The sequence below is a fragment of the Triturus cristatus genome, chromosome 6 (genome assembly GCF_964204655.1).
Source record: "Triturus cristatus chromosome 6, aTriCri1.1, whole genome shotgun sequence".
Taxonomy (NCBI): domain Eukaryota; kingdom Metazoa; phylum Chordata; class Amphibia; order Caudata; family Salamandridae; genus Triturus; species Triturus cristatus.
The window spans coordinates 1,228,577,011-1,228,603,898 of NC_140589.1; the positions used below are offsets into that span (position 1 = coordinate 1,228,577,011).

General features: G+C 42.9%; 1 protein-coding gene across 2 annotated transcripts in view; it reads right to left on the reverse strand.

Moving 5' to 3' along the window:
• Positions 1–996: 996 nt before the first annotated feature.
• TMEM181 (transmembrane protein 181) overlaps positions 997–26,888 on the reverse strand; it is a 402,172-nt gene continuing 376,280 nt past the window's right edge. Inside the window, exons 16-17 of one of the 2 annotated variants that reach the window (XM_085612151.1) lie at positions 18,456–18,522; positions 997–5,620 (exon numbers count right to left, since the gene is read on the reverse strand). In XM_085612151.1, coding sequence (XP_085468277.1) covers positions 5,542–5,620; positions 18,456–18,522 — 146 coding nt within the window. In that variant the 3' untranslated portion in view covers positions 997–5,541. The remainder of the gene's footprint in view (positions 5,621–18,455; positions 18,523–26,888) is intronic. The other variant, XM_085612152.1, reaches the window with a different exon arrangement.

A 26,888-nucleotide genomic window follows, 5' to 3' on the forward strand; every position in this document is an offset into this window, starting at 1 on the left:
CAGACCCAAAAAGCGCTCTTAAGTTTCTACATCGAGCTTACTAGAGAAAGTTGATGATTGTGTTTTTTTGGGGGGGTTCTGGTACTGAGGAGGCGGGGCAGAAATTGACTCTGCCCTGGTGGGTCGTCCTGTGCATAAAAACATGCCATGTCCTGGTCACTAACGTTCCCACAAAGACTTATGAACCCATTTCACTAGAGCCAATACTGCCACAACAGCACTGGCGAGGAGGTTTCAGAACTTCACAACTGCCAGGCAGCTACATGGGCACCCGTGTATATGTTCACAGAGCAATACTGCCTTGCAGTCAGGTATTCAGATTTGCCAGTTCTGTGCTGCAGGACTTTTTGGTGTTTGTCAGCTCCTTAGTCCCCTCAACCTTTTTGGGAGGTATTGCTTTGGCATCTATTCCAAGATGAGGAATTGGCGAATAGAAGTATCCATCAGAAGAACAAGTTACTGACCTTTGGTAACGCTCTTTGTGGAAGATTCTTTAACTGCAGATTTCACTCCACCCTCCCTTTTGCATGTTCATTCACCTGAGTTTAAAACGGTTCCAAATTAGATTTGGCACCCTGTGATCTCCAATCTTTCACTGCCGATTGCCATCTGAGGGCACAGAAGAGTTCAAAGTAAACAGATCTCACCACACACCGGTAGTGCTTATATGCGCCAGTTGTGGGCACCAGTAGGAGCACCATTTAGCAGGTACTAGGTAAAAAAATATATCCAGTCTGGCATATGGGAGATGTTCAAATTATGAGTGGTCTGTAGTTGGAAAGAGTATACTTCAGAAAGTTTGTTACAAATTCTAAATAACTTGTGCTTTAGCAGCAGGTTTAAAATTTCATGCTGAAGCCAAACAAATGCAGAATAGAAAATATTTTCAAAACACGACCAGACAGTTCATTAAGAGAGACACATTTTCAGCTGGATAAATAGTTTCCCTTTTCAGTTGTATCTATGTTCGAATAAAAAGTGCACTCACCATTAAAATATTTTTAAAATGTTTTTATTAACATATGTACCATAATTGTGAATTTTCACCCAAATTTTGATATATAGAACATTAGCAAGATGTAAACCGTCATTAACCATTTTCTCATTTCCTATGCTTTGATAGCATTTAAACATTAGCAAGATTCTCTTCTCACTCTCATACACACGCACAGATTTTAAAGATCCCTTGTCTTATGCCTCTTCCCTATCTACATGTCTGTCACATTGTACCTCTATGGTAAATGTACATTTTCAGTATCATAATATCATTCTACCTATATCTGCAAGTTAATCAAAGATTACTGCCCTCAGTGTGCTGGGGTTGAAACAAAAATTTCAGAGAACAGAAAAACAAAATCTGCAAATGACAATTAAGCCTCTATTTGTCCAAGACAGACTCTATTGCAGAGTCCAATCTATATCACTGCAATCAATTACGAAACCAATTCAAACAGGCATTTATGAGAACATGAAGAACTGGAGCCTATTACCAATAAAACTCAACTTTTTGCTTTTCACTACTAGAGACCTGGTCAGAAAACGTCTACTCTTCAAATGGGAAAACGGTATGCCACTTTCCTGAACACCAAGAGCAATTTTTTGTTTAATAGAGAAGTTCCTCTCGATCAAAGGCAAACATTTTCACTTGTTTTTACACAGTGCTTTACCACATATGTTTAAGGGTCAACATGAATATTTTCCCATGTGTAGTTCATGGCCTCGTTGATAAAACCTTCAACCTTATATCTTACACAAAAGTTTGAAACTAAGTTGTAATTAATGGGTAAGCAGCCTAGTGTGAAATGTGAAAGCCTACTGTGTCAAAAGTGCATTTTGCTTAAAAAAAACAATTCCTATACGTCGCTATTTCCCTTCTACAGAGTTTAAGACATTAAAAGATGTGCCATTAGCAATAGAAATATAGTACTGATGATCGAAAAACAGTGCAATGGTAGAGGCAAAAAGAAACCACATTGCAAAATACTGTATTAGCAAAAGCAAATTATCAAGTTTTAGATGCATGCTATAGACTTAATAATCCTTTACCAAGTCCCAGCGGTATTTTTTTTTTTTTTTTGTTGTTGTTGAAAAATGTATGCCTGCACTGCTATACCCAAGAACTGCTTTGGCGCTGATAAATAGCTAGCAAGGCTACAAAAATATCTTTTAGTTATAGTTATGTACACGCTTCCATCACTCTTGAGTACAGCAATCTTTGAACACTTTAGGAGTGAGCCCATTTTGTTTTCTATCTAAGTGCGAAATGTACAGATGCAAATAATATGGTGGTAAGCCTGGAAAAACTATTGTGTGACTTGAGCAAAAAAATACAGCTTTCATAAAAATCCGAAGTGTTCTGTAATGAGTAAATAGTTCTCATGGCACTCTTTCAGGCACAGTATAAGTTTAGGGGTCTGCCCACTGGTTCCCCTGCTCCAGTCACGAAAAATAATTTAATTAGACAAAGCAGGCTTACAATCAGCTGAGGGCCTATGGAACAAAAGACACCCACACCGACACCGGCCATTCTAGAATGGCTACACTTGTTCGATGGACTGTGGAGCACACTGTAAATAAAATGGCAACTTTAAAAAAAAATAAAAAAAGTGAAGCAGCTGCAGCATAACTTGTATGGTTAGAGACTAAGCTGCCAAATACGTCATATTTCTAACCCTGCATGGATATAAAATGAGCTGATCTACAGCTGAAAAAAAAACTTCTACAAAAACAGACAACTGAAGAGGCACATTAGAATTGTGCAGGTGTTGTCATTGTGCTCTGCAGAAAGGAGCAGCACTAGACCTAAAGATATGGAACCAACTACAGTTCCTTAAGCTGGTCCGACAAAGCGGCAAACAGGTTTGAGTTTTAATTTAACTCTCACATTTTCTTCAGTCTTGATCACTTGCAGGTCTGTATAACTTGTTTTTAAACAGATTTACACAAATCATCAAATATGATGAGTGCCTGGCACCTGAAGCTAAATTTAAAATCTCAGTATAATAGTTATCTATTACCTGTGGTGAGGGACCATGATTTGCAAGAGTTTAACCCTTGAGTGGATCAAGATTCATCTTTGCTCTCTCTCAACAATAGGAATAAATAGCATTACTCATAGCAGATCTGAATGTACGATTTAAACCATGCTAGGTATGGAAGTCAGGAACAAATATTTAATAATAAGAAGCAGAAGGGGAAAGAGGTTAAATTCAGGCAGTGAGATACAAATCTCATTTAAATAATCCTTTTGAGTATGGCCAAGTTATTTCCATCTGGAAAGTAATTTCTCTGGTTATTTAGGCTCCACTATAGTAAAAACGTCACAATTGCTTTAGCAGTGTACTGTTAAATGTTGACATGCACGTATATTAGTGTAATTGGGTCCGATAATGTTTCTTGGGGCACATTTATTTTTATCGACACTCACGCTGATACACACAATGGTTTTCCCAAAGAACATTATTTTCGCATGAGTGACTGCTGCACCATTATAGACAATGTGCCATACATTTATGAAAGCTCTTAGGATTTTACACATTACTTGCAGCTGAAAACTAGTTCTGCCATCAACGTTTCACTGATAACGTCTTACCTCACTTAACACAATTTTACATGACAAGAAAGAAAGGAACTATAAAGTGCCACAATCTGTAAGCGAACAGCATTAAAAGAGGCTTAACCATTAAACAAATAACGAATACCAACATGCAGGAAGAAACAGCATGTACTTTTACACAGGCTGGAACGTTGGAGCATCAGAGACATTTAAATAACCCTTGCAGGGACTACACTGGAAGTCTAAGTATGGAGCACATGCGTTATTTGCACTTCTTTGGCATAACAAAAAATACTAATATTCAAAATTTCCTATGTTTCAATATCATTCAATGATTTACAATATCGTTTTGAAAACCGTACTTCCTGCACATTTTTGAAACTTTTTGTACCACCATGCCCCGTCAAGCAGGAATGCTCTAGTCGGGAAGGATAATAAATCCACTGTTCAGGGACTGCAGCTGCAATCTGTCGAACAATAGGACAGCGCAGCTAATCGGCTATTCGAATAATGTCGTGTAATGCAAGTTTACCATTTCTAATCACAAAATCTATCTAACATTTCGACAGACAGCAGCAAAACACATCTGAAAAAAGATTTTTGAGCATATGGCACACTTTGGAAGCAGCAACAGATATATATATATATATATATATAGTAAATGCACTGCTTAATTAACAAAGGCAAATGCAACAACAAAAAATTATCAGCAACAGAGAACTGTACAGATGCCCACATTTCTGAGGAAATGTGTGTATATAGATAATAGCTTGTAAACAACACAAGGAAGTTGGAGTGGTGTTAACGGTTCCTTTGGACGCATCCTTCAATCAATCCATGTTTCCAGTTCTTCACCACAAAAATGTTTTCACACCCACTTCTTTGCTTCCAGATCACATTAGTCTGTTCCACCACACTTACTCTAGACAACTAAACAGCGGCTGTACAATCTCAGCTGAAATCTGCACTATTTTCGTACTCCAATTCCTTCAACTAAGGTTAGAGAGATTTATCCCGTTAATAAATTACTTATAAAATGCAATCATGTGATGAAGATGGGCGCATAGAAAAGATAATTTCTATTTACAAATTTCGTCACAAAGACTATTTGTTTTATTTATTTATCCTTGTTTTTACATAATCATTATTTCATCAGTGTTACCCTCCTTCCTTATTCCCTTCAAGCTAAAAGGAAACATAGTGCTTTGCATCTATGGGTGACTATACTTTTGGCCATATTTTCCATGTCCTATGTATTCTTCTCCTTTCTTCATTTCGGCTGGAAAATTGAGATTTCCAATGCTAAAATGCACACCACAGGTGCATTACAGGGCACACCACATTCGATGCCTGCAATCGAAGCCCAGTAATTGTATAATGTGTACTTGCACTATCTTATTTACAGTCTGTGATATTAATTTGCTAAAAACAGTGCAAATCTGTGTTCAATAACCAAAACAGAATGTCTGACACAAATATCAATCTAAAATTTTCATTATTAAAAGTCATTTCCACCTTAATTTTCCATGTAAAATGAGTAGCGACAGATACTTTTTTTTGTGAGCGCATTTGAACAAAAGAACATGCAAATTTTACAAAAACTGTCACCGCCGAAACCAACCTACAGGAATAAGCTGCATGTAATTCTCTGAAAAGACACAAACATTTTGAACCAGTCAAAAGACTACAGTAATCAGACGGAAGCTACCACTGGAATCCTGTCCGATGCCGCAGTGTATGCTCTCGACAGGCGTGGAGTAAAAATTAAATATATTTTCTTAGCATTATATCTTTTTTAATACGTCCTCCTAAGAAGGGTTTCCTTCAGTTTTTGATAGTCCAGTAAACAAACACAAGTAAAAATCCTTCTTTTATCAAAAGTATTCCACGCGCTAGCAGACATCTGCACAAAGCGTGGAAGTGGTCCCGAAAGGAAAGCCTCACAATCGCTTGTCCTCTGGTAGATCCCATCTCACCTCTGAAGTTCAGTCACTATCAGACTCTTCTTTGTACTTGGCCCGGATGGCTTGGCCATTCTGGAGTGGCATTTCTTCATAGTCGCTCCTGTAAAGAACACAGAGTTTACACAGTGTAGTAATTCATAGTATTCATTTTGATACCGTCAAAGAGCCTGTTGCTGAGGGCATTCCCTGTGCAACACCATAACATAGCAGACGTACTAAGAATGCACCCTCATCCTATATTAAGCCCTGGCATGAGTTGACGAGGATTTAGGCAGGACAGATGTAAAGTGATCAGAGGAACAGATTTCTGTGCCACTTTCGACATGTGCCATACAAGATGCTTTTTTGATGACTTGGAAGTACGGGCACGCAAAAACACAACTGTTTGCGCCTATAAAGTAATGCACCTTTTAAAGGCAACTCCAACGCAGACATATTCTCTTGCTTTCATTCATTCATTCATTCATTCATTTCTTTACTTTATTCGATCAAGTTAAAAATTATCATAAAAGTACAAGTACATACATCATCAAATTGAACAAGTTTTTGTTTATAAAAATTACAGATATTTCAACAATGATTCTAGAATAAAAACATAAATGCGTTAAAATCTTTAAAAATAAACCATTTCATATACACGCAATACTCTTCCTCTTCTTCATACAGGCCCATAAGAATGACGCTACTGAGTAGCAAACCAAAGGGTCAGGTAATGATTTTAAAAAGTAGAGTGCCACCCGACACTGCTTAAAATTCCCTTTCTTTAAAATTGGTTTTAAATAATCATTTCTTTCATTTTTATATAGCCTGCAGAATAAAACTAGATGCAATTCAGTTTGTGATGACAAATTATCACAAGGGCACGCACTAAGCTCAGAATGATTATATGTTTTTCCCGAATAGCCTAGCATAAGAGAGATCAAGTTAGTGCGGAACCTGAGTAATATGAATCTGTGTTGGGTCCAATTTACATTCACTAAATAGGAGAAACCCCCATCTGTTAATGGTGGATTAAGGCTGTATATACGGACGGTGTGTTTCTCTTTTTGCTGTTCTCTACGCTTGTACTCAAACATTAGGAGGAACGAGTTGGCAACCTTCTGCTTGGAGACCTTCTTACAGGTCAATGGATCTTTAAATAATTCATGAAGGCCAATCTCCCTTAATCCTATCTCTACATAGCTAAGCCAGCTAGACCCTTTACACTTATCCATGGTTAAACAGCTCCTTATTATTGATTGGGTAAGTGGCAATGTATCTCTGCTCCAAATTGAGTGCCAAAGTAGGAGTGGGGCTAGTTGTATGTAATCTGAAAAATAGGGCAGACCTAGTTCCGTATGTAGGATACTATTTGCAATAGATGGAGGGAGGCCCACTATAGATTTAAATTTTTTATTTTCATTTGTTTGTAGTGGTGTTGGTACCACCAGACGCCAGCTCCATAGGTTGCTGCTGACTTTACTCTTGCCTGATAGATATTTTTTATTGGTAATAGGGGTTTAGCACCCAGTATTCTAGCAAAAGATTTTACAGCAATAATACCTCTCTCCATCACCATCTTTCTCCCTTCCATCAGTTTAGCTCATGTCAGGTCTTTATCGAAAAGAATCCCCAAATAGAATTGCGGGATTTTTTCCTCTTTTTGTTGTCCCGGCTGCTATCATAAAATATCATGTGCTATCATGTGACATACGCGGTTATCAGCCTTTGTAACCCAAGGCCTGTTCTGGCAATTAGCACCGCGTCATCCGCATAAGCCAGTATTAGTAGCATTTGATTTTCAAAAAGAGGGTCATCCCGTGTGGCCATGGTGAGTGCTTCCTCAACTCCATTCGTATATATGGAGAAGAGAAATGAGGCCAATACGCATCCCTGTCTTACTCCCTTGGAGGTTTTCAAAGAACGTGTACAGTCTCCATTTTTTGTGTAGTGCACTGATGCAGTCGCATTTACATACGACTGCCTGATAAAATTTAATATAGCTGAGTGTACCCCCATCATCTCCATTATGTTCCATAAATTGTCATGGACCACGCAATCAAACGCAGCGCTCAGGTCCATGAATGCCATGAAGATTTTCCCATCCTTCGTTCTAGTATACTTTTCTATGGTCAATGCTAAATTCAAGCATTGATCCACAGTGCCCCTTCCCTGCTGGAATCCATATTGGGCCTGGATTAAGATTTTATTCTCCTTTGCCCATCCCTCTAGTCTAGATAGGAGAAGGCGACCCAAAAGCTTTGGTGTTGTATCCAACAAGGAAATTGGTCTGTAGTTCTTTGGGTTGGCCCTATCTACTTTTTTGTGAATGGGTACAATGACCCCTGATGACCATGATGGGGGGGGGCTACCAGGGCTATACTGTTCAGGACGTTCGTCAGGAGGAGTATCCATAAATCTGGGTTTTCGTGAAAAAAGTCAATTGGGACACTGTCCGGTCCCGGGGCCTTTCCCAGGCTACATGAATCCAGCCCTGCTTTAACTTCTAAAAAAGAGAACAATAAAGACTCTGGGCGTATTTCCTGCGCTACCACCTGATGGGATGAAGTATCAAAATTAGAGGAAAAAATATTCTCAAAATGGGAGACCCAAGCCTCCTCATCGACATTTAAATCTGTTGTTGGATCACTAATGGTTTTTTAAAAAGGTGCATTTACTAGCTTCCAGAAATCACAGCTATTTCCTGAATTGGCTGCCTTATCTAGGTCGGCCCACAAGTCCTCCCTAATTTCCTTTTCTCTACTTTTACGTCCTAGTTTATATGAGGCCCGCAGTGTTCTTATCTGATCCTGGCTTCTAGGTCTGACCTTTAGGGCGTATAACAAAGCCTTTCATGCTTTAGTACATGGTGAGTCGAACCAGCCTCTACCTTTCTGTTTGTTTTGCGCTTTTGTTCTTGTAAGGGCCATTTTTATGTATCCTAGGATATCGCAGAAAGCTCCGACAACCACCCCTGCATCTCCTTCTGGATCTAAACGCAGTTGTATATTATCTTGTGTGTTTAATATGATTTCTGGAATCATCTTGAGTTTGTCTATGTGTGCCCATTTTAACTGAACCCCGTTTTTCCTTGCCACGATTGGTGTTTCAACATTGGTACGCCTTTGTTCCCATGTTGATATTTTCATCTCTATTGAAACTATAGCATAGTCGCTAAAAGTCATGAAGGAGTTACCTATCTTAGTAACCCTTACACTAAGAGGGAGCGTTAAAAGTATGTTGTCAATCGTGGACTTAGCCCCATTTCGGTGGAAGGACTTCGGCAAAGTATCTGTTGGAGGGTCTGGGTCCCAAATTATTTCCATGTTTAAAGAGGCTATTAGCTTACTTAAGCCATTGCCATACTCACTGTGTGTAAAAATGGTGTATCGGATTTCCCGCCATATCCTCAATTCCACAGACAGGCAGTATGTTATGTTTGCAAGAGTGTATATTAAAATCACCAAACCATATAAAATGTATGTTCTCATTATTAATGTTGCGCACTGTATCGGCAATTGCTTTATAACCTCCCCTACAATTGAGTGCATATTTGGACCAAATCTATTATTATAGTAATTTATTAATATCCATGTCCCTTCCTGTTGTACCTCCAGAGTCATTGTATGAAAGTTTACATTTGGTTGGGCATTCATCTTTACTTTTACAGGTAGGTCATTCCGGATTCCCGAGGTAGATGGATTAGCTTGGGTCTGAAAAGATCGATAACGATTAATAAGGAATATGCTACTTACCAGTATGCATCTGTTCTTGGCATGTAGAACTGCAGAGTCACACACTGAGGATAAGATCGCCATCTGGTGTTGGGCTCGGATGATTGCAGGTTGTTGTCGTCTTCGGAAGAAGCCTTTGGTCACGAGGTTGGTGACTCCTCCCCTGGACAACAGTGCGCATGGGCATCCACTCCATCGTCAGATTGTTTTTTCGCCATGAAGGGAAAAGATGGAGTGTATAGGAATGAAAGAAAGGATGTCCATGTGTAATGTCTAAGTAAGACAGATGCTGGAACAGATATAGGTCCCGGGGAGGCGGGCGGGCGTGTGTGACTCTGCAGCTCTACATGCCAAGAACAGATGCATACTGGTAAGTAGCATATTCCGTTCGAGGCATATGAGCTGCAGATCACACACTGAGGATAGATTGTATAGCAGTGCTTCCCCTTAGCGGTGGTCGCCTGTATCCGTTGCAGCAGTTTGAAATAAAGTTTTTAGGACAGCCTGGCCCACTGAGGCCTGTTGTTTGGCTTGCACATCAACACAGTAGTGTTTAGTGAAGGTATGCGTGGTAGACCACGTGGCTGCCTTGCAAATGTCTTCTAAGGGAATGTTACCTAAGAAGGCCATAGAAGCCCCTATTTTACGCGTTGAGTGCGCCCTAGGGGGAACTGTAAGTGTACGTTTAGCCTTTTGGTAGCATATTTGGATGCATTTAACTATCCACCGGGCTATACCGGATTTGGAGATGGGATTGCCTTTATGTGGTGGTGCGAAAGCAACAAAGAGTTGTTTTGTCTTTCGAAAAGGTTTCGTCCTGTCGATGTAATAAAGCAAGGCTCTTTTGACATCTAAGGTGTGTAGGGCCCTTTCAGCTACGGAGTCTGGGTTTGGGAAAAAGACTGGTAGCTCTACTGATTGGTTAAGGTGGAAAGGGGAAATCACTTTTGGGAGAAATTTAGGGTTTGTCCTAAGAACCACTTTGTTACGGTGTAGTTGTAAGAAAGGTTCCTCTAGTGTAAGGGCTTGTATTTCACTTACTCTTCGTAGGGAAGTGATTGCGATAAGGAAAGCTACCTTCCATGTTAGGAATTGTAATTCACATTTGTGCATAGGTTCAAATGGGGGACCCATAAGTCTTGTTAGAACCACATTGAGATTTCACACTGGGGAAGGTGGTAATCTTGGGGGAAGAATTCTTTTGAGACCTTCCATAAACGCTTTGATGGCTGGTACCTTAAAAAGGGACAGGTGTTGCCTATTTTGCAAGTAGGCTGCTAAGGCTGCTAGGTGTAAACGTATAGAGGAATACGCTAGATTGCATCTTTGCAAGTGTAGTAGATAGCAAATGATGTTTTGGATGGAAGCATCCAATGGATGTATGTCATTATTAGCGCAGTAGATGGCAAATCGTTTCCATTTCGCGGCATAACACGCTCTAGTAGTAGGTCGTCTGGCTTCCTTTATGATATTCATACAGTCTGGAGGGAGATTGAGGTATCCGAACTCTAAGACCTCAGGAGCCAGATCGCTAGGTTCAGTGTTTGAGGATCTGGGTGTCTGATTTCTCCATGGTTCTGGGTTAATAGATCCGGGGAGAGGCGTAGCCTTTGCTGTGGAACTAAAGATAGTTCCAGAAGTGTTGTGAACCACGGTTGACGTGCCCAAGTGGGAGCTACTAGTATTAGTGTTAGCGACTGTTGTTTCAGTTTGCGTACCACAAATGGAACTAGTGGGAGAGGCGGAAAGGCGTACGCAAATCTGCCTGACCAGTTCATCCATAGGGCATTGCCCTTCGACTGTGGGTGTGGAAACCTGGCGGCAAAGGTTGGGCATTTTGTGTTTTCGGGAGTGGCGAACAGGTCTATGTCTGGTTGTCCCCATTTTTGGAAGAAGGGGAGTAGAACCTTGGGGTGTAATTCCCATTCGTGGATCTGCTGTGTGTGGCGACTCAGGAGGTCGGCCACCTGATTGTGGATCCCTGGGAGATGTTCTGCTAACAGGTAGATGTTTTGGGGAATTGCCCATTTCCAGATTTGCTGTGCCAGTTGGGACAGTTGGAGAGAATGTGTCCCTCCCTGTTTCTGTATATAATACATTGTCGTCATGTTGTCTGTGCGTATGAGGACAGTTTTGTTCTTTAGGTGTACCTGAAAGGATTTTAGTGCTAGGAACACTGCTAAGAGTTCCAGGTGGTTGATGTGGAGCAGTTTTTGTTGACTGGTCCATCTGCCCTGAGTGGTATGGTGAAGGAGGTGGGCTCCCCACCCTGTGAGAGATGCGTCGGTAGTTAGCACAACTTGTGGAAGAGGCTCTAAGAACGGTCGCCCTTTGGACAGGTTGATGGTGTTCCACCATTTCAGTGAGCTCAGTGAGCGACTGTCCACCAACACCAGATCGGTAAGTTGTCCGTGAGCTTGGTTCCACTGTTGTGCTAGACATTCCTGTAAGGGACGCATTTGAAGTCTTGCGTGTGGGACTATGGAGATGCATGACGCCATCATGCCTAGGAGCTGCATGAACAGTCTTGCTGGAAGAGATGGATGAGTTTGAAATTGAGAGATGAGATTTTGTATACTGGCTATCCTGGCAGTGCTGGGATAAGCAATGGCTTTGGATGTATCTATGGTTGCTCCTAGATACTGATGTAAGTGGGAAGGATGTAGATGGGATTTGGGGTAGTTGATAGTGAATCCCAAATCGTGGAGAGTTTGAATCGTGCGATGAGTGTGGAGAACGCATTTTTGGTGTGTATTGGCTTTTATGAGCCAATCGTCCAGATAGGGGAAGACATGGATCTGTTGTCTTCTGAGGTGCGCTGCCACGACTGCTAGGCACTTGGTGAACACTCTGGGTGCTGTTGTTACTCCGAATGGGAGAACTGTAAATTGATAGTGTTGCCCATCTACCACAAATCGTAGATATTTTCTGTGAGCGGGATGCATAGGGATGTGAAAGTATGCGTCCTTGAGGTCCAATGTGGCAAGGAAGTCTCCCTGTTGTAAAAGTGGGAGGACTTGTTGGAGGGTGGTCATATGAAAATGATCCGAATGTATATACTGGTTTAGTAGTCTGAGATCCAGTATGGGCCTTAGTGTTTTGTCCTTTTTGGGAATGAGGAAGTATAGAGAATATACCCCTGTTCCCTGATGTTGAAGAGGGACTGGTTCTATCGCATGTTTTTGTAACAGGGATTGAACTTCTTGTTTGAGGAGAGAGAGATGATGTGAGGACATTGGACGTTGTTTGGGCGGTATGTTTGGGGGGGATTGTATGAGTTCGAGGCAGTAGCCAGACTGGATAATTTGTCTTACCCACCTGTCTGTGGTGATGGAAGTCCAGACAGGTAGGAATTGTTGGAGCCGCCCCCCGACCGGAGTGGAATGGTCTGGGGGGAGTGGTGGCAAGTCACTGTTTAGTGGCTGGGGAGGTGCGGGTGTTATTGTTGTTGCCCCGCCCTCGACCTTTGTTATTGTTTCCCCGATAACCTCCTCGGAAATATCCTCTGTTAGGGGATGTTTGTCCCGAATTTTTAAAGGTGGATGTGGTCTCAGTTCCCGTGTTTTTGGAGCCTCCTCTATAAAAGGAGCGACGAAAGGAACCCCGGGTTTGAGGAGACTGCAGTGCTCCCATAGACTTGGCAGTTTCATTATCCTTTTTCATTTTCTCTAATGCAGTATCCACTGCAGGGCCAAATAACTGCTCTTGGTTGAAAGGTTGAGCCAGAATTGCGGTTTGAACCTCCGGTTTAAAACCGGAAATACGGAGCCAGGCATGTCGTCTGAGTAAGACGCTAGTATTGACCGCCCTAGAAGCAGTGTCTACCGCATCTAAGGCGCATTTAATGGAGGCATTAGATATTAATTTGCCTTCTTGGATGAGGTCAGAGGCCTGGGACTTAAAGGGTTCAGGCAGATGTTGCATAAGGTCCTCAAGTTGGTCATAATGCGCCCTATCATACCGGGCTAACAGGGCCTGGGTATTCGCAATACGCCAATGGTTCGCCGCCTGCGCGGCGACCCGTTTGCCTGAGGCCTCTAAAAGTTTAGACTCCTTGTCCGGGGGAGGCGTTTCTCCAGTTGTCTGTGAGTTAACGCGCTTCCTGGCATTTGATACGACCAAGGAGTCTAAAGGGAGCTGGGCTTTAATGTATGCAGGGTCCTGCGGGGCTGGTCGGTACTTTTTTTCGATGCGTGGGTTGAGAACCCTAGCTCGAACAGGGTCTTTAAAGACTTCAGTGGCATGCTTTATAACCCCTTTGATCATGGGCAGTATGTGAACAGTTTTTTGTGACTGCTCAAAAGTATCGAGGAGAAAGTCCTCTTCAAGGGTGTCTGTGTGCATTGTGACGCCGTGGAATGTTGCTGCCCTATTTATAAGTTGGCCAAACCCTAAGTGGTCATCAGGAGGGGAGGGCTTGGAGGGGTAGGTAGTGGGATCAGGCATGTCAGGTATTGGATAAGACCAGTCATCTACGGGTCCTGTGTCAGGGAACGTAAAAGGGTCGTTTGGATCAACAGGATCATTAAATAAATCAGGGTCCGCCCCTCCCCCCAAGTCATCATTATCATCCTGTGGAGGAGGTGAATGATAGGGGGATGGTAAAGGTAAAGGTAAAGGAGAAGGAGGAGGAGGAGGGGGGGACGGGTTAGGAGGTAATAAAGGAGAGGAAGGACGAAGTGGTGAAGTAGCACAGTCCTTCTTCCGTATGGGAGCTGGAGGTGGTGTGATGTCCAGCTTCCGTTTCTTGTATGGGACGGCAGTCACATGTCCGGTTTCGGGATTGATGTAGATCCGCTTTTGAGTAGGATCTGGGCGAAAAAGTTCATCTGGCTCCGAAGGCGGTGACGGTGATGACCGTTTCGGGTCTTTATGAACTTTTTTCGGCGTGGACGGAGTTTTCGGTACCGATGGATTTTTCGGTGCCGACAGAGGTTTCGGCGTCGATGGGTTTTTCGGCGTCGATGGGTTTTTCGGCGTCGATGGATTTTTCGGTGCCGATGGTTTTTTCGGTGCCGATGGACTTTTAGGCATCGATGTCGAAGAACGTTTCGGCGCCGGTGGAGATTTCGGTGCCGAGGAACGTTTTGGTGCCGAAGGAGATTTCGGTCTTGAAGCCTGTTTCGGTGCCGACAGTGGAGTTTTCGGTGCCGAAGGTGTTATAGGTACAATCACATGAGGTTTGCTCGAGCCCGAGCCACCTACAGGCTTAGATGCCTTCGGAGCCGGGCCCGAGGGCGGGGCTTCTGAAGAGGATTTCCGGTCTCGACTGGGCCCAGCTGGCGGAGTCTTGACCAATGTCTTTTTGGATGGGGCAGGGGGGTTGGTACTCACACTCTGCCCTGGAGTGATGAGGTCATCGGAATCGTCGGCCTCGGACACGATCTCGAGATCTTCGGTGTCATCTTCAGGAACATCCTGAGCAAAGATGTCCTCCGGTTCTGGAGCTGGTTTGGCCATAATATGGCGTCGAGCTCTTCGGTCCCGGAGGGTCTTCTTGGAACGGAAAGCGGAACAAGCTGGACAGGTCGATTCGTTGTGTTCCGGCGACAGGCAGAGGTTACAAACCTCGTAGTGATCACTGTGGGGGAACTTCGCTCCACACCGGGGGCATTTCTTGAAGGGTGTCCTGTCCATCAGCCGCTTCCGGAACCGGTCCGAGATGATTTCGATGTCGATGGAAAGAAGATTGAAGAATTAAATCGATTGCTGAAAGTTTTCTGCTGGAGCGGAAAAAAGTTCATCCGAACCCAATGGCGGAAAAAAACAATCTGACGATGGAGTGGATGCCCATGCGCACTGTTGTCCAGGGGAGGAGTCACCAACCTCGTGACCAAAGGCTTCTTCCGCAGACGACAACAACCTGCAATCATCCGAGCCCAACACCAGATGGCGATCTTATCCTCAGTGTGTGATCTGCAGCTCATATGCCTCGAACATACTGGTTCCGTGGTCCATGACTCCTGAAGACCTATTACTTCATGGCACTGCCATGACTTTATCCAATTAATATCATTCAATTTGGGGATGATGCCAGTCACATTCCACGATGCTATTTTTAATACTGTTTTTTGTGTAACAGTGTAGAGTGGTAACTGTGCACTCTCTCTGCTGGCCCTAATCTGAGAAGGCTTCCTTTCACAATTAATTTCTGTAGTCAGTCACAGGCTTCGAGGTTGGACAGAGGCGCAAATCGATTCTCGAGCCCCCATTCAAGCAGCCCCGATTTACCTCAAAATGGTTCCCCTATCGGTCTCTCCCTAGGCGATAAAAAGCCCTCCCTTCTCTGCGGCGCCAGAGGTCTATAGAAGAAACCCAGTGGTAAAGCAGTAATCTGAGTACTTCTAATGGGAGCATTGCCTAGTTGTGTCAGGAGAAAAACAACCACAAATTCACTTTTATTGTTCAATACAACACAGTCTCCCGGCATTTCCTTCCTGGCTGGGCCCACCCATGATACTCTTCTTGCCATGATCATCTGACTTGAGATGTTCCTACCCACGGCCCCCACCTTATTTAGGTTTTGAGTTAACCAATGGAGAGCTCTTGACATTAATTGAGCTGTTGGTTCTGCTTGTCTCTCCCGCAATGGTGGTACATTTCCCAACACTAATACCAAAGGGGCAGCTTCTGGTGGGAGATATAGTCTGATGACCATTCCTTAGGGTACCCAAGGCCGATCTCATTTCCCTCTGAATATCATCTTGGCTGTCCCCTTCTTACAGTGTTCTTTCGTAGCCTTTGGGTGCTGTGTTGCGATTAGCCCTTTCTCCATTCTGATTACTACAAACAGAATTACTAGGTATATCTGTTGTTACATTGGGAATTGCTCTCGCCAAGTTATCACTAAGGTGGTGGGCCGTATTTAAAGTAGTGGGGAGCATATTTGGGGCCTTTAAAGTGAGCTCTGATCTAGGTTTCTCCTGGAGAGTTGGGGACTTTGGGGTGGTCAATGGGCCAATCTTTGTTACTATGGCCTCAAGTGCGCACAAATTATCTTTCGCCTGGGCTTCTAGGCCAGTTAATCTCTTTATTTGGCTTAATATTAATATGACAGGATTAAGTATGGTGGAAACCAGTATCTCTAGTCTCTGCCACATAGCCACATTCATCAGGGGGCATGGGGCAATTGTGTTCCAGAATCACTTGGACCACAACCTGCTGATTCTGTTATTATACCCCCCACACATTTTTGTTTGATCTCGGGGCATTTGCTGGTTTCGGTCTTTGTGGCCCCCCCCTCTTTCTTTTTGCCACATTTTCAGTACTGTTTCCCATAGGTTTTTTCATGGCCGCCACCCTGGTGGAAGTTCTTTGTGAGACAGCAGTCAAAACAGAGTCATGGAGTGTAGGTCCTATATTTGTAACTCTGATCGTAGCCATTTCACTTAGCCCTGGTCCATCTAGCATATTATGGTGCGGTATTCCCCCCAGTGAGGATCTTTTGTGGTTAAAGGGTTCCAATGATAGACTACGTTCAGTCAGTTCGATCTCATGCTCCAGAACTGTTGTTGCCCTAGTTAGAAAAGAGTCAAGTGTCCCCACAATGTTACCGCCCACTTTGGTGCTCAGGCCCTCTTGTTTACTCATCCTTCTACTAAGGTGCTAAGGTGCTGTCAAATGACATGGGCCCGTGGTAGTAATAGTAGTAAGTAACAGAGTTGAACACTTTACCTTGGGAGATCAGAGGGGGGCCCAGCCCAGCCTCTTCCGGGCTCCGACGGGTCCGCCCTTGGCCTGGGCGCGTCCCACGCTGCGGGTTAGCACTTCACTTTCGAGCGCAGCCTGCGCGCTAGGGATGATGGGAGGTGTAGTCCCCCTCCTCCTCTGTGACAGTTCCTCTGTCGGCAGTCCCGCTTCCCGCTTTCCTGCTCCTCCAAGGGACCTGCTGGGTTCTCTTCAGGCTATGTCTGACCAAGCTCTTCCTTGCTTCTGATCTTGACCGCGATGATCCACGGACTGTAGAAACAGACGCAGAACTGGGAACGACACGTCTGACCGCAGCTCTACCTTGCTTCTGATCTTGACCGCGATGCTCCACCGACTGTAGAAACAGATGCAGAACTGGGAATGACAAATCTGACCGCAGCTCTACCTTGCTTCTGATCTTGACCGCGATGCTCCACCGACTGTAGAAACAGACGCACAACTGGGAACGACAACTCGCTGCGAGAGTGTTCCGGAAAGAAGCAGCGCGCGCTCTCTCCCAGGAGATGCTGCAGAGCAACAACCAGGCCAAGTCCAGCAGGTCCCAGAGAAGATCTTTCTTGGAAATAACCAGAGGAGCATGCCCTGGAGATGGGGAAACGTTTCTGCGTTTTTAACATTAGAGAAGAAATAAACGCAATACTTTCTGGGTCACGTAGTATCTTCGATGTAAAGGTTTCCACACTTTGAAGACTTATGCTTGAGGATGCCGGCATTAGAGGCGCTGTAGATCATCCACAAATAATTTATTTTGGCTGCTGACAAAGAGATTTGTTCTTGAAAGGACTGACTGTCTCGTGAGGCACATTATATCCCCTGGCCCAGAGAAAATCCTAGAAACAACTCATCACTAAGTGTAGCTAAATCCATTTTGGTCTCAATTACCCAGTGAATACAAGAAAACAAAATTAGTTCGGTAAAACCCCCTGAAGAAATATACAGTTTACAGCTCTGTCTGTGACTCACTCACACTTGCAGTGCAGTTGCAATGTTGATTTTTGGCAGTCTTTTGGGGAGTGGACTGCTCTGCACATTCCACTCACCCACCGGATGAGGTTTGGGCAGTTCCAAATTAGGTGGATGTGCTACTAAACAAACACCAATGTATTTTCAGGGGTATGTTAATTAGAAAGGTACAAAATCAATTTTTTTCGTGAAAAACAGAAACCTTTACTTGTCAGTACTTTGCATGAAATTTGGAACAAAAGGGTATATCCCACTTTCAAACATTGTGCAAGATACCAGCAGGAGGTTATAGATGGAAGTGTCATCTGCAAGGAATGTTTTTTACTCAAACTACTATGGTATGAGCAAACAATGGAAAATTTTGCAAGCGTCAAACAATTTTGCTTACGTGTAATGTTTATATGGTTTATTGTGCTGTTAAAATAGCAAAAGATCCAATGCTCGAGAAATAAGGTTTGCCTTAATAGAAATTAAGGCAAACCTTATTTAGGATATCTTGGACAGTATGACAATTTTGAAACTCCACATGATGGCAGCAATTTTACTTACCCATAAATCACATCATCGTCCGAGTCATTCAGCATGGAAAAAGCAGGATTGTCTTTCAACTGCGACTCTAGAAACAAAAGACATCCAGCACAGCAAATGAAAAAGGGGTTAGTGAAATCCAAGCCTTACGTTGTAATGAACCTTATAACGATTTTCACAAGAGTAGGGTAGAAATAAGGACACACCCTAGTTTCACCCAAAAGGTAGGGTTAGACTTTCATATTCAATAATTCGTCCTCCCTCAAGAAAGACCTCTTTGTTATCTAGACAGTAAAAGGGTGGTAAAAGTTTGCCTAGATACCACTAAAGACTTCAGAAAAACTAAGCATCTTATTCCAGTCATGGCCCTGTTCGAACAGGATTAGCTACTACAAACGTCTTTCTTGGGGTAGTTTTCTGTTTTTACTTTGTTACCAGAACTCCAAGAAGTCAGGTGAACCCAGGGCACACTCTACTTATGGGCAAGGCCTTTGCTACTGCTCTGCTGAGAAACATCCCGATTGCAGATGTGTGCAAAACGACCACCTAGAAGCAAATTCACTCTTTCATAGGGTATTACTGTCTTGAATCAGATGCTGGAACTTATGTCCAAGTAGTACAGACGTCGCTGAGGGACCTGTATGCATAGTAGGCTTTTATTCTTATGTTCTTTTTCCAGCTTTCTGAGAGGATGGTCTCGCTACTCCATTACCTGAATTACTTCTGTTCTCCATTGGATCTGAAATTAGGGACTACCCACCCTTATCACTGTAAGGAAAGGAACAAGGGAAATGAGTCTTATCACCCCAGGATCTAGCTATTTGAAAAATTAGAACTGGCCTAATCACGCCAATCACATTGCATGACACTCTGGTCGAGAAATGGGCTTCCATTGAAGAATTGAGTTTTCCAACGTTTTTTAATTTTTAACAAACAAAATAACATATCACCCCCCCCTCCCAACTTTCGAAGGCATGAGAGCAGTCATACAGCAGAAATTATTCGGAATTTCTGAAGGAACTGCTTTGGCTTTTCAAAATTCGTACTGGATCACATCATATCCCAGCAGCTGGAACATTTCACATCAACTCAAAAGCCCAACACTGGGCCTGGCTCACACCCCAGCAGAATTTTGGACCTTCCCTCTCTCCACATACACTGTTTGCGCTTGCCCCCATCCAGGGACCCCAAAGTTCTTAAATTCATGTGGGCAGCCTCGTGCTTGGTACATCAATTTATCCGCCCCATGCACCAATCCAGGCCTTCTTCCCACTATCGCATGGTAGGCAGAGTCTGCACCCCCCAGTATTTCAGTAAATCCCTATGTGCTACCATTAGGGAGAGGTTACTCAAACGTAAGTTATATCGTTCCAGAGATTGTTCACCCCAGATGTCTAATGCAATCAGTTGGGGAGAGTCGCACCTCGTAGTTCAGGAACTCTGATAGTCTGTTACCCACCCGCTTCCAGTAGACCTCAATCCTCGGGAATTCCCACAGAGTATACAGCAGGGTGCCCTTCATCTGACAGCCCCGCAAGCAGTACTCGTTAGTTGCTCTTCCGATACGGAATAGACAGGTCTGTGTATAGAGTGAAATCTCTCCTTAACGGCGACCACGCCAGGGTAACCACATGCCTGCCCCTAGTCATCACCCTCAAACCTCCCCAGGTCTCTTTTTCATTTTTCTCTAAGAGGTTTAAGCAATTGGAGACTATTGTTCAGTAGCGTAGAGCAGAGGCAGGACACTGCTTGGTCAGTCGGGGGGGTCGGGGGCACCAATTACCCTCTATTCCAGTGGAGATTACTCCTCTACCTCCCCACGGTGGGCCTCACATTTGCTCAGTATATATCCCATCAGTTGCTATCTCAAGATCTGTCTCCCCGATAGCTCATATTCAATCTGTAAGTTGGCAAACAAGATCACTGCACCCTTCTTCCACAAGTCCCCCAATTTGGAGATCCACAAGAGATCCCACTTTCTGCGTCCCTCTACCTCACGCAGACCACTCAAGAGTTTGGAATCCCAGTGTGGAGTCTTTAGGGTCAATCTGCCTCGTCATCCAAATGTATGTGTTGCCCTCTTCTATATACTGACCACTGTTTCTGCAGCCCCCTCTCTCCACAGAGTCATCAGAGGTAGCCCTCCGGGGCCATAGCAGTAAGGTCCACTCTCAGGGACGGGTCCTTCTGGGATAAAAATGCCCAGTCTTTGACAACCAACAACTGTGAGGCCCAATAATGGAGCCAGAGATTCAGGAGGGCAATGCCTCCCACCATTAGGTGTCTAGTCAGAAGTGAAAGGGCAATCCTCGGGACCCCACCGTCCCACAGGTGGTGTTCTGCAAAATGCACAAACATTTCGGTAAGTAGATCATTTTGTAGAGGGCTGCATGGCCCAGGAGGGATAGCGCGTGTTTCCTCCACCATTCCACATCGCGAAAATAGGCCTCCAGGATGTTTGTGAGGCTTTCCCCTGAAAGAAAAAAAAAGTTTTCCAACTTTCAGAGGCCAAAGCCTGTCTAAATTGCAAGGTTCCACTTATGTTTTCTTCAAAAATGTCTGTGAAAGGGATTTTTCTGGCTAATATTCTGCAGCTAAAGCTTACATTTATTTAAATCTAGCATTCTTTAAAAAAAAAAACAAATGGCCAATGTAGCTGGTTGATACTTTCCAAAATGATTCCTTATTTTTAAGACCGGATCTTCCTGTAAAAAAACTTTTAATGTGTATTTTTAAAGTGCTCCGGGATCCAGAACCTGGGTAGGACTGTTCAGTGCTTATGGCTATTAATAAAGACGCCCCGGATGGGAATCGACTTAATTACAGTATTTCAAAGATCCCACTGTTATTATTCTCAGAAACATTTATTTTGATTGAAATTAACATGCTTGTTCAACTGCGCATCTCTGCTTACACTCCTTAGGCACTTGTGTGTGGACACTGGTTAGAGTTTCAAACATTTTTCAGTTGATTTTACCTGCAAAGCTAGTAAGCATGTCTTTAGTATTGAATCCTTAATAAAAAGGCAAGTCCCACCACTACAGGATACATTTCAATTTACAATAAAAATATTATTTTAAAGATATATAAAGCCTGAACGTCTGTCGAGCATCAATCTGAATCCACTCATTATCAACTCAAAAAGTTGTTAAAAAGACTAAGCTCACTTACCATAAAAAGCGAGCAAAAGAACAGGATCTGCTGTTAGAAAAAATTTAAACTATCCTTTTTAGGTCTCGCTGAGTCAGCGCGCATGAGCTGCTTGGAGAGAGATTTAGAAGGTGAGTTTTCAAAGTGTTGCTGGCTGGCCTAGCACTTGCATTCACGCGAGCGTGCACGCACGCAGCCGGCAGCTTTGCACTATGTACAGCCGCGATCACTTTCGCACGCGTAGCCTACTTTCACTTTTCCCATCGCGCGCACCACTCGCGTCCACTTTTTGCTCCCGCTTCTTGAGGACCTGGGCAAAATCACTGTTATCAGTGTGCTTCATAACTTCATCCGAAAGGAACTGGTCTCTTTTAAACCGTGATACGCGACGTCAGCGTACCAGAAGAGGTTTCACGCACAGAACGCGAGGTAACGGTGGAACGCAGTGGTCGCTGCTTTACGAAACAACCAACTTGTGCAACTTCCCTTCTCCCTGTGACCCCACCTCTTTCCATGGGCGTGCGCTCAACCTCCTAGACTCCCTCCCTTTAGGGCGGACCTACCATCACGTTCTGAAGGAGGTAAGCAAAATGGCTGATTATCATTGCCCCTAGAAATGTGCGTAATAAGACAGATCTGTAACTCTAGGTTTGCTTCCAGCCTTCCACCCCTAACATGCATTACAGTTTTGCTACGGCCAGAGTGTCCGTACTCTCTCTATCTTTGTTTCCCTCCTTTGCGTCCTCCCTTCTGCCCGTCCTTCCTGCTAGTTCTGTATATTCATCTCTCTCTTCTCTTACCGATGTCCACTCATCACTCGCCGTCTCTTCCTGCCTCTTTTATTTAGCCTGCTCTGGTGCTTCTCATCCGTGTGTCTAGCATATTTCACCTGCGTTGCTCCCTCTTTCTTCTGCCTTATTCTCTGTCAATGTCTTCCCACTCTCCCCATATCGTGCTCTGCCTTGATATCTCCGTGGCTTTGCCCTCCCCCCTGTCCTTTTGCCCCTCTCTCACCCTGTCCATTGCTCTTTGCAGTGTCTTCGCACCTTCTCTATCCCTTTCTCTTTGGATTCTGCTCTGTTGGCCTCTTCTCTCCATCCCTCCGCATTGCCACCTATCTCTGTCTATCCCACTTGTTACTTCTCCTTCTGTTCTCTCTCCTGCACCCTCTGTATCGTTTTCTGTGTTTCTCCCACTCTGACCAGGTGTCTCTTGTCCATCTGCTGTCTCCCGTGCATTGGCCCCTCCTCCCCGGTCTCCGTCACTTCTCCCATATCTATCTGACACTCTCTCATCTGGCATCTTTTTCCCTTGATCCTTCCACACTCTTTATCTCTTCGGTTCATCTCCTTTCCCTGCAATCTCTTATCTCCCTAACTCCAACCTGCCCCCACAACTCCCTCCCTCAAACCACTTCGCATGACCGGAGAAACAGGATATTTCCCATAGCATGCAGTGCTTAACTATAGTAAAACCGGGAGTTCCCGAGGTGGGTATTTGTAAAGCGCCCAGTCCTCCGTGCTTCGAGGTGCAGAGTGCCCTGTATAGCGCTATACTCTTGTTTTGAGAATATGTGCTTCCAACTTTGACATGTGTGGTGCCGTTTCGAGAGAGGACGCAGGGGCAGAAATCAGGTCTCACGATTCCACAGCTTTCAGTCCAACCATTTAGGGCAGGCCAAATAAATGACCATCATTCTTACTTTGTAGACACCCAGCCATAGATGGGAAAGTTTATTTATTTATTTAATGATGCATTCCCTAGCTGGAACAAAACTCGTTAATGCAGATGCCTTACTGGGACATCCAATGTTTTAATGAGACACTTGACAAATATATTACCCATCTTCATGGTACTGAATATATGAAGCTCTACCAGACAAAATGCTTAGCTGAGACTCGAAGCAGCGATTTGCTGGTTTATGGAGATAGGATGCAGCCCTCCTATTTACATCTTAATTATATCAAACTGATTTTTACCATTCTATGCAAGAATACAAGCAGCAGACACCTCAGTGAATCATGAAGGGTTGCCAGAAGAAGTGTAAACAATCATTGGCATAGCCAATAGGTCTCGCCTTTGGGACCTTAGAAGTGTTTAGTTATCCAGCACAATATACTTGGTGCAACAACATCAAGTGTTGCATGGCTAAACACTTATAAGGTCCCAAAAGCGAGACCTATTGGCTATGCCAATGCTTGTTAAGGAAGAAACCAGGGTGGCTAATGAGGACTGGGCCAGCAGTACAACTTTACACCAGAAGAACACCAGACAAGACACGACTTACCAGTAGGGGCCTCAACAGAGATGGTAGGCAAAATGACTATTCAGTTTCTAATCTTACTCGTAAGCAAGGATCCTTCTCTGTCCCCACAAAAAAAACTGACATCTAAATTAGAAAAATACAGCTAATTACCTATTTTTCTAACAGACCCTGCAAGAGGAGTATAACAGAGCTTAGGCTTCCCTCCACCTTTATTCTTCCCAACGCTGCCATGTCTGCAGAACTACTAGCCTTTAAGAATGTGGTACTTAAGAGACCTCTCTCTACATTTTAAAATCACACCTGAATGTGTTCCATATAAAGACACCAAAGACAAACACATTGCATTGAACCTAATGAGGAATAGTCCACTCTATAACAATAAAACCTCCAGATAAATATGGAAGTACTGTTATATGGAACACCCTAGAATTTGAGCAAGAGAATCAGAAGGCTACTGTTGACCACTACTTGTGACCCAACTGCAGCCTCACAGGACACACACAAAAATGAAACCTTTAAGATCTGTATGGATACATAGGATGGGAGCTTCCTAACTCACAATTAATTGTTATTACTGAATACTCTAGTACTACCTACCCTATTACTGTGCAGTTGGTAGATCTACAAGTACAACCAGTAGGAAAATATAGTTATTTAAAATGTTATACAAGAGACAGCAGTGAAAATCAATAAAAATCGAGTACTTTTCCTTAGATCCTGACCTTGATTTCTTTGGTTTTATTGGACATGGAGTCTCTATACACCAACATGTCACAGCAAGAAGGAATTGGGAGTAATTGAGGGTCTTATATATACCCGTCATATCACAATGGCAGAGTGTACTAATTTCATAACATTATCTTACTACGAACTATTTCAAGTTTGATGGCACCTAATAATTATAAAGCTCTGCTACAACAGCAAACCGTAGACCCAGAGATCAAGGGTATCAAATAAATAATAATACAGTGACTCTAAAAGGTATCATTCACGCTCAGTTATATGTTTGAAAGTTAAATGACGTCATGCTATCAATGCTTGTGTGACAATAAGAGAACAGAAAACCACAAAAAAGCAAAAGGAAACTTTTATATACTCAGTTGTTAATTCAAAGACCAGTGACATACTGAAATCACACAAAAAAGTACATCATTTGGTACAATGTGACCCCAGTGTGATGCACAACACAAAATGAAACAAACACAAAACACATTTACAATGGGGTTGGCTTGTTGCTAACAAACAAACACCTATAGTTTCAAGTACAACAGATAAAGATTCCTAGGCTGTTCTGCTTGTTATATGTTGATGACGTTTCTACCATTAAAAGGTTACAAGGATCTCATGAGGGCAAATATATTATAGGGACATCTGTGAAAATGTTCATCTGTGGTTACAAGCGTGACAGATCAATGCAGAATGCTTTAATCTGTATTAGTCTCATGACACTGATATTTACCACATCTGTTTTATGGTAACATATAATCAGTTATTGATTTGTAAATTCAAAAATCACACATCCAGTACATTTAACAAAGGCTGCAGTATTGTTTATCTAGGAGTTTTCTTTCCTAATGTCACTACTGAACCTATTAAGTCTCCAAAATAATTTCTAAATTCGTTTTTTACACCTTATTAAATAAATGGCCCATTTATTCCTTTTCTTATTGTTATGGTATGGCCAACACAATACACTCAACACTGTATCTTGTACGATCACTTTTAGTGCCAGCCTGCGCGGACGCTCCATTACTGAAATCGACATGAACACCGACGGTCACCGTACCATGCACAGCTTATAAACATAAATAGGTTTCTTTTCTTAATTTACTGATCATTTGATTTCTCAGCAAGTACATCAGTAAATTTAACAAATTACTCCTTATTATAATTGTTTAGATCTAGTACAAAATGCCTTCGAGTCTACAATAAATTTAAGTCATCAAAACATTATGTCTAAGCAAGTAAGTACTACACAAACGCAGTCTTACAATTCGCTTTTCTGTCTTGCAGTGTTTTGTTTCTAAAAATATAATAACTTGTTTAGACATTAGGCTCCAACTTCATTTTAAACATATGTTGTAACTGCACTTTCACACAAGTATACATTTCTCATGTGTGCCACTCCACAAGCATGTCGCTTTTTGACTTACTTTTTTCACCATAACCTTTTACATTTTTTTCTCAAGGGACTTTGGGACCATATCAGCCTTGAATGTTAACCTACATAAGAAACAACTTGGCTACACATAATTGATTTTGCTAAAGAGTACTTTCCCCCTCTAAAACTCTAGTTATACTTGTTCGGTATTAACACAGCCAAATTCCTTCAATTTTTCAGAAATGTTATGTTTACGCTCCAAATAGCCCTAGCCCAGAGGATGAACCATAGAGCACCTCAAGGTTGAAATACCATTGGCGCTGTGGACAATTAGGTGATGAAAATCACTGCTTAAAGTAGGCCATTCATTTTGAACAAATACCATTATTTGGCTCGTATTGGTCTTTTGCCCCATATCTATAGTTACACATGTACCATTTTTTAAAACTGTGGAACCCTTGACCGCTAACCATTGTTTTGCAGAATAATTGCTGATGTAATTTACTAAGAATTAAAGTAAGCTATTCACTACTTATGAACATCTCTGCATGCCACTATCTTTTATTAGACACTGTGGTAGTAGTTGCCTTGTTACAATGAATATGTAATGTTTTTTCTCAACTCAATGTTAAATTCTCTTGATTCTCACACACACCTACCTACAAGGCCATGACATATGAGAGGCCAAGCCTCAAGTTAATCATAATACCCCTCCCCTCCCTCAACTATAGTAATATATATATTATACTCTGCACATCTTCGAATATGGTTTATGTCAAGGTATATTCTTTCATGCGGATTTTCTGCAAAATAAAGGCAGAGAGAGCTTCTTCCTGGTTTAAAGTAATTGTTAAATGCAATCAACGAGGAAGGAAAAAGTAGCTCTCTTTAATCAATGTCGCTTTATTATGTGAATAAACTTGAATTTGACATTTGA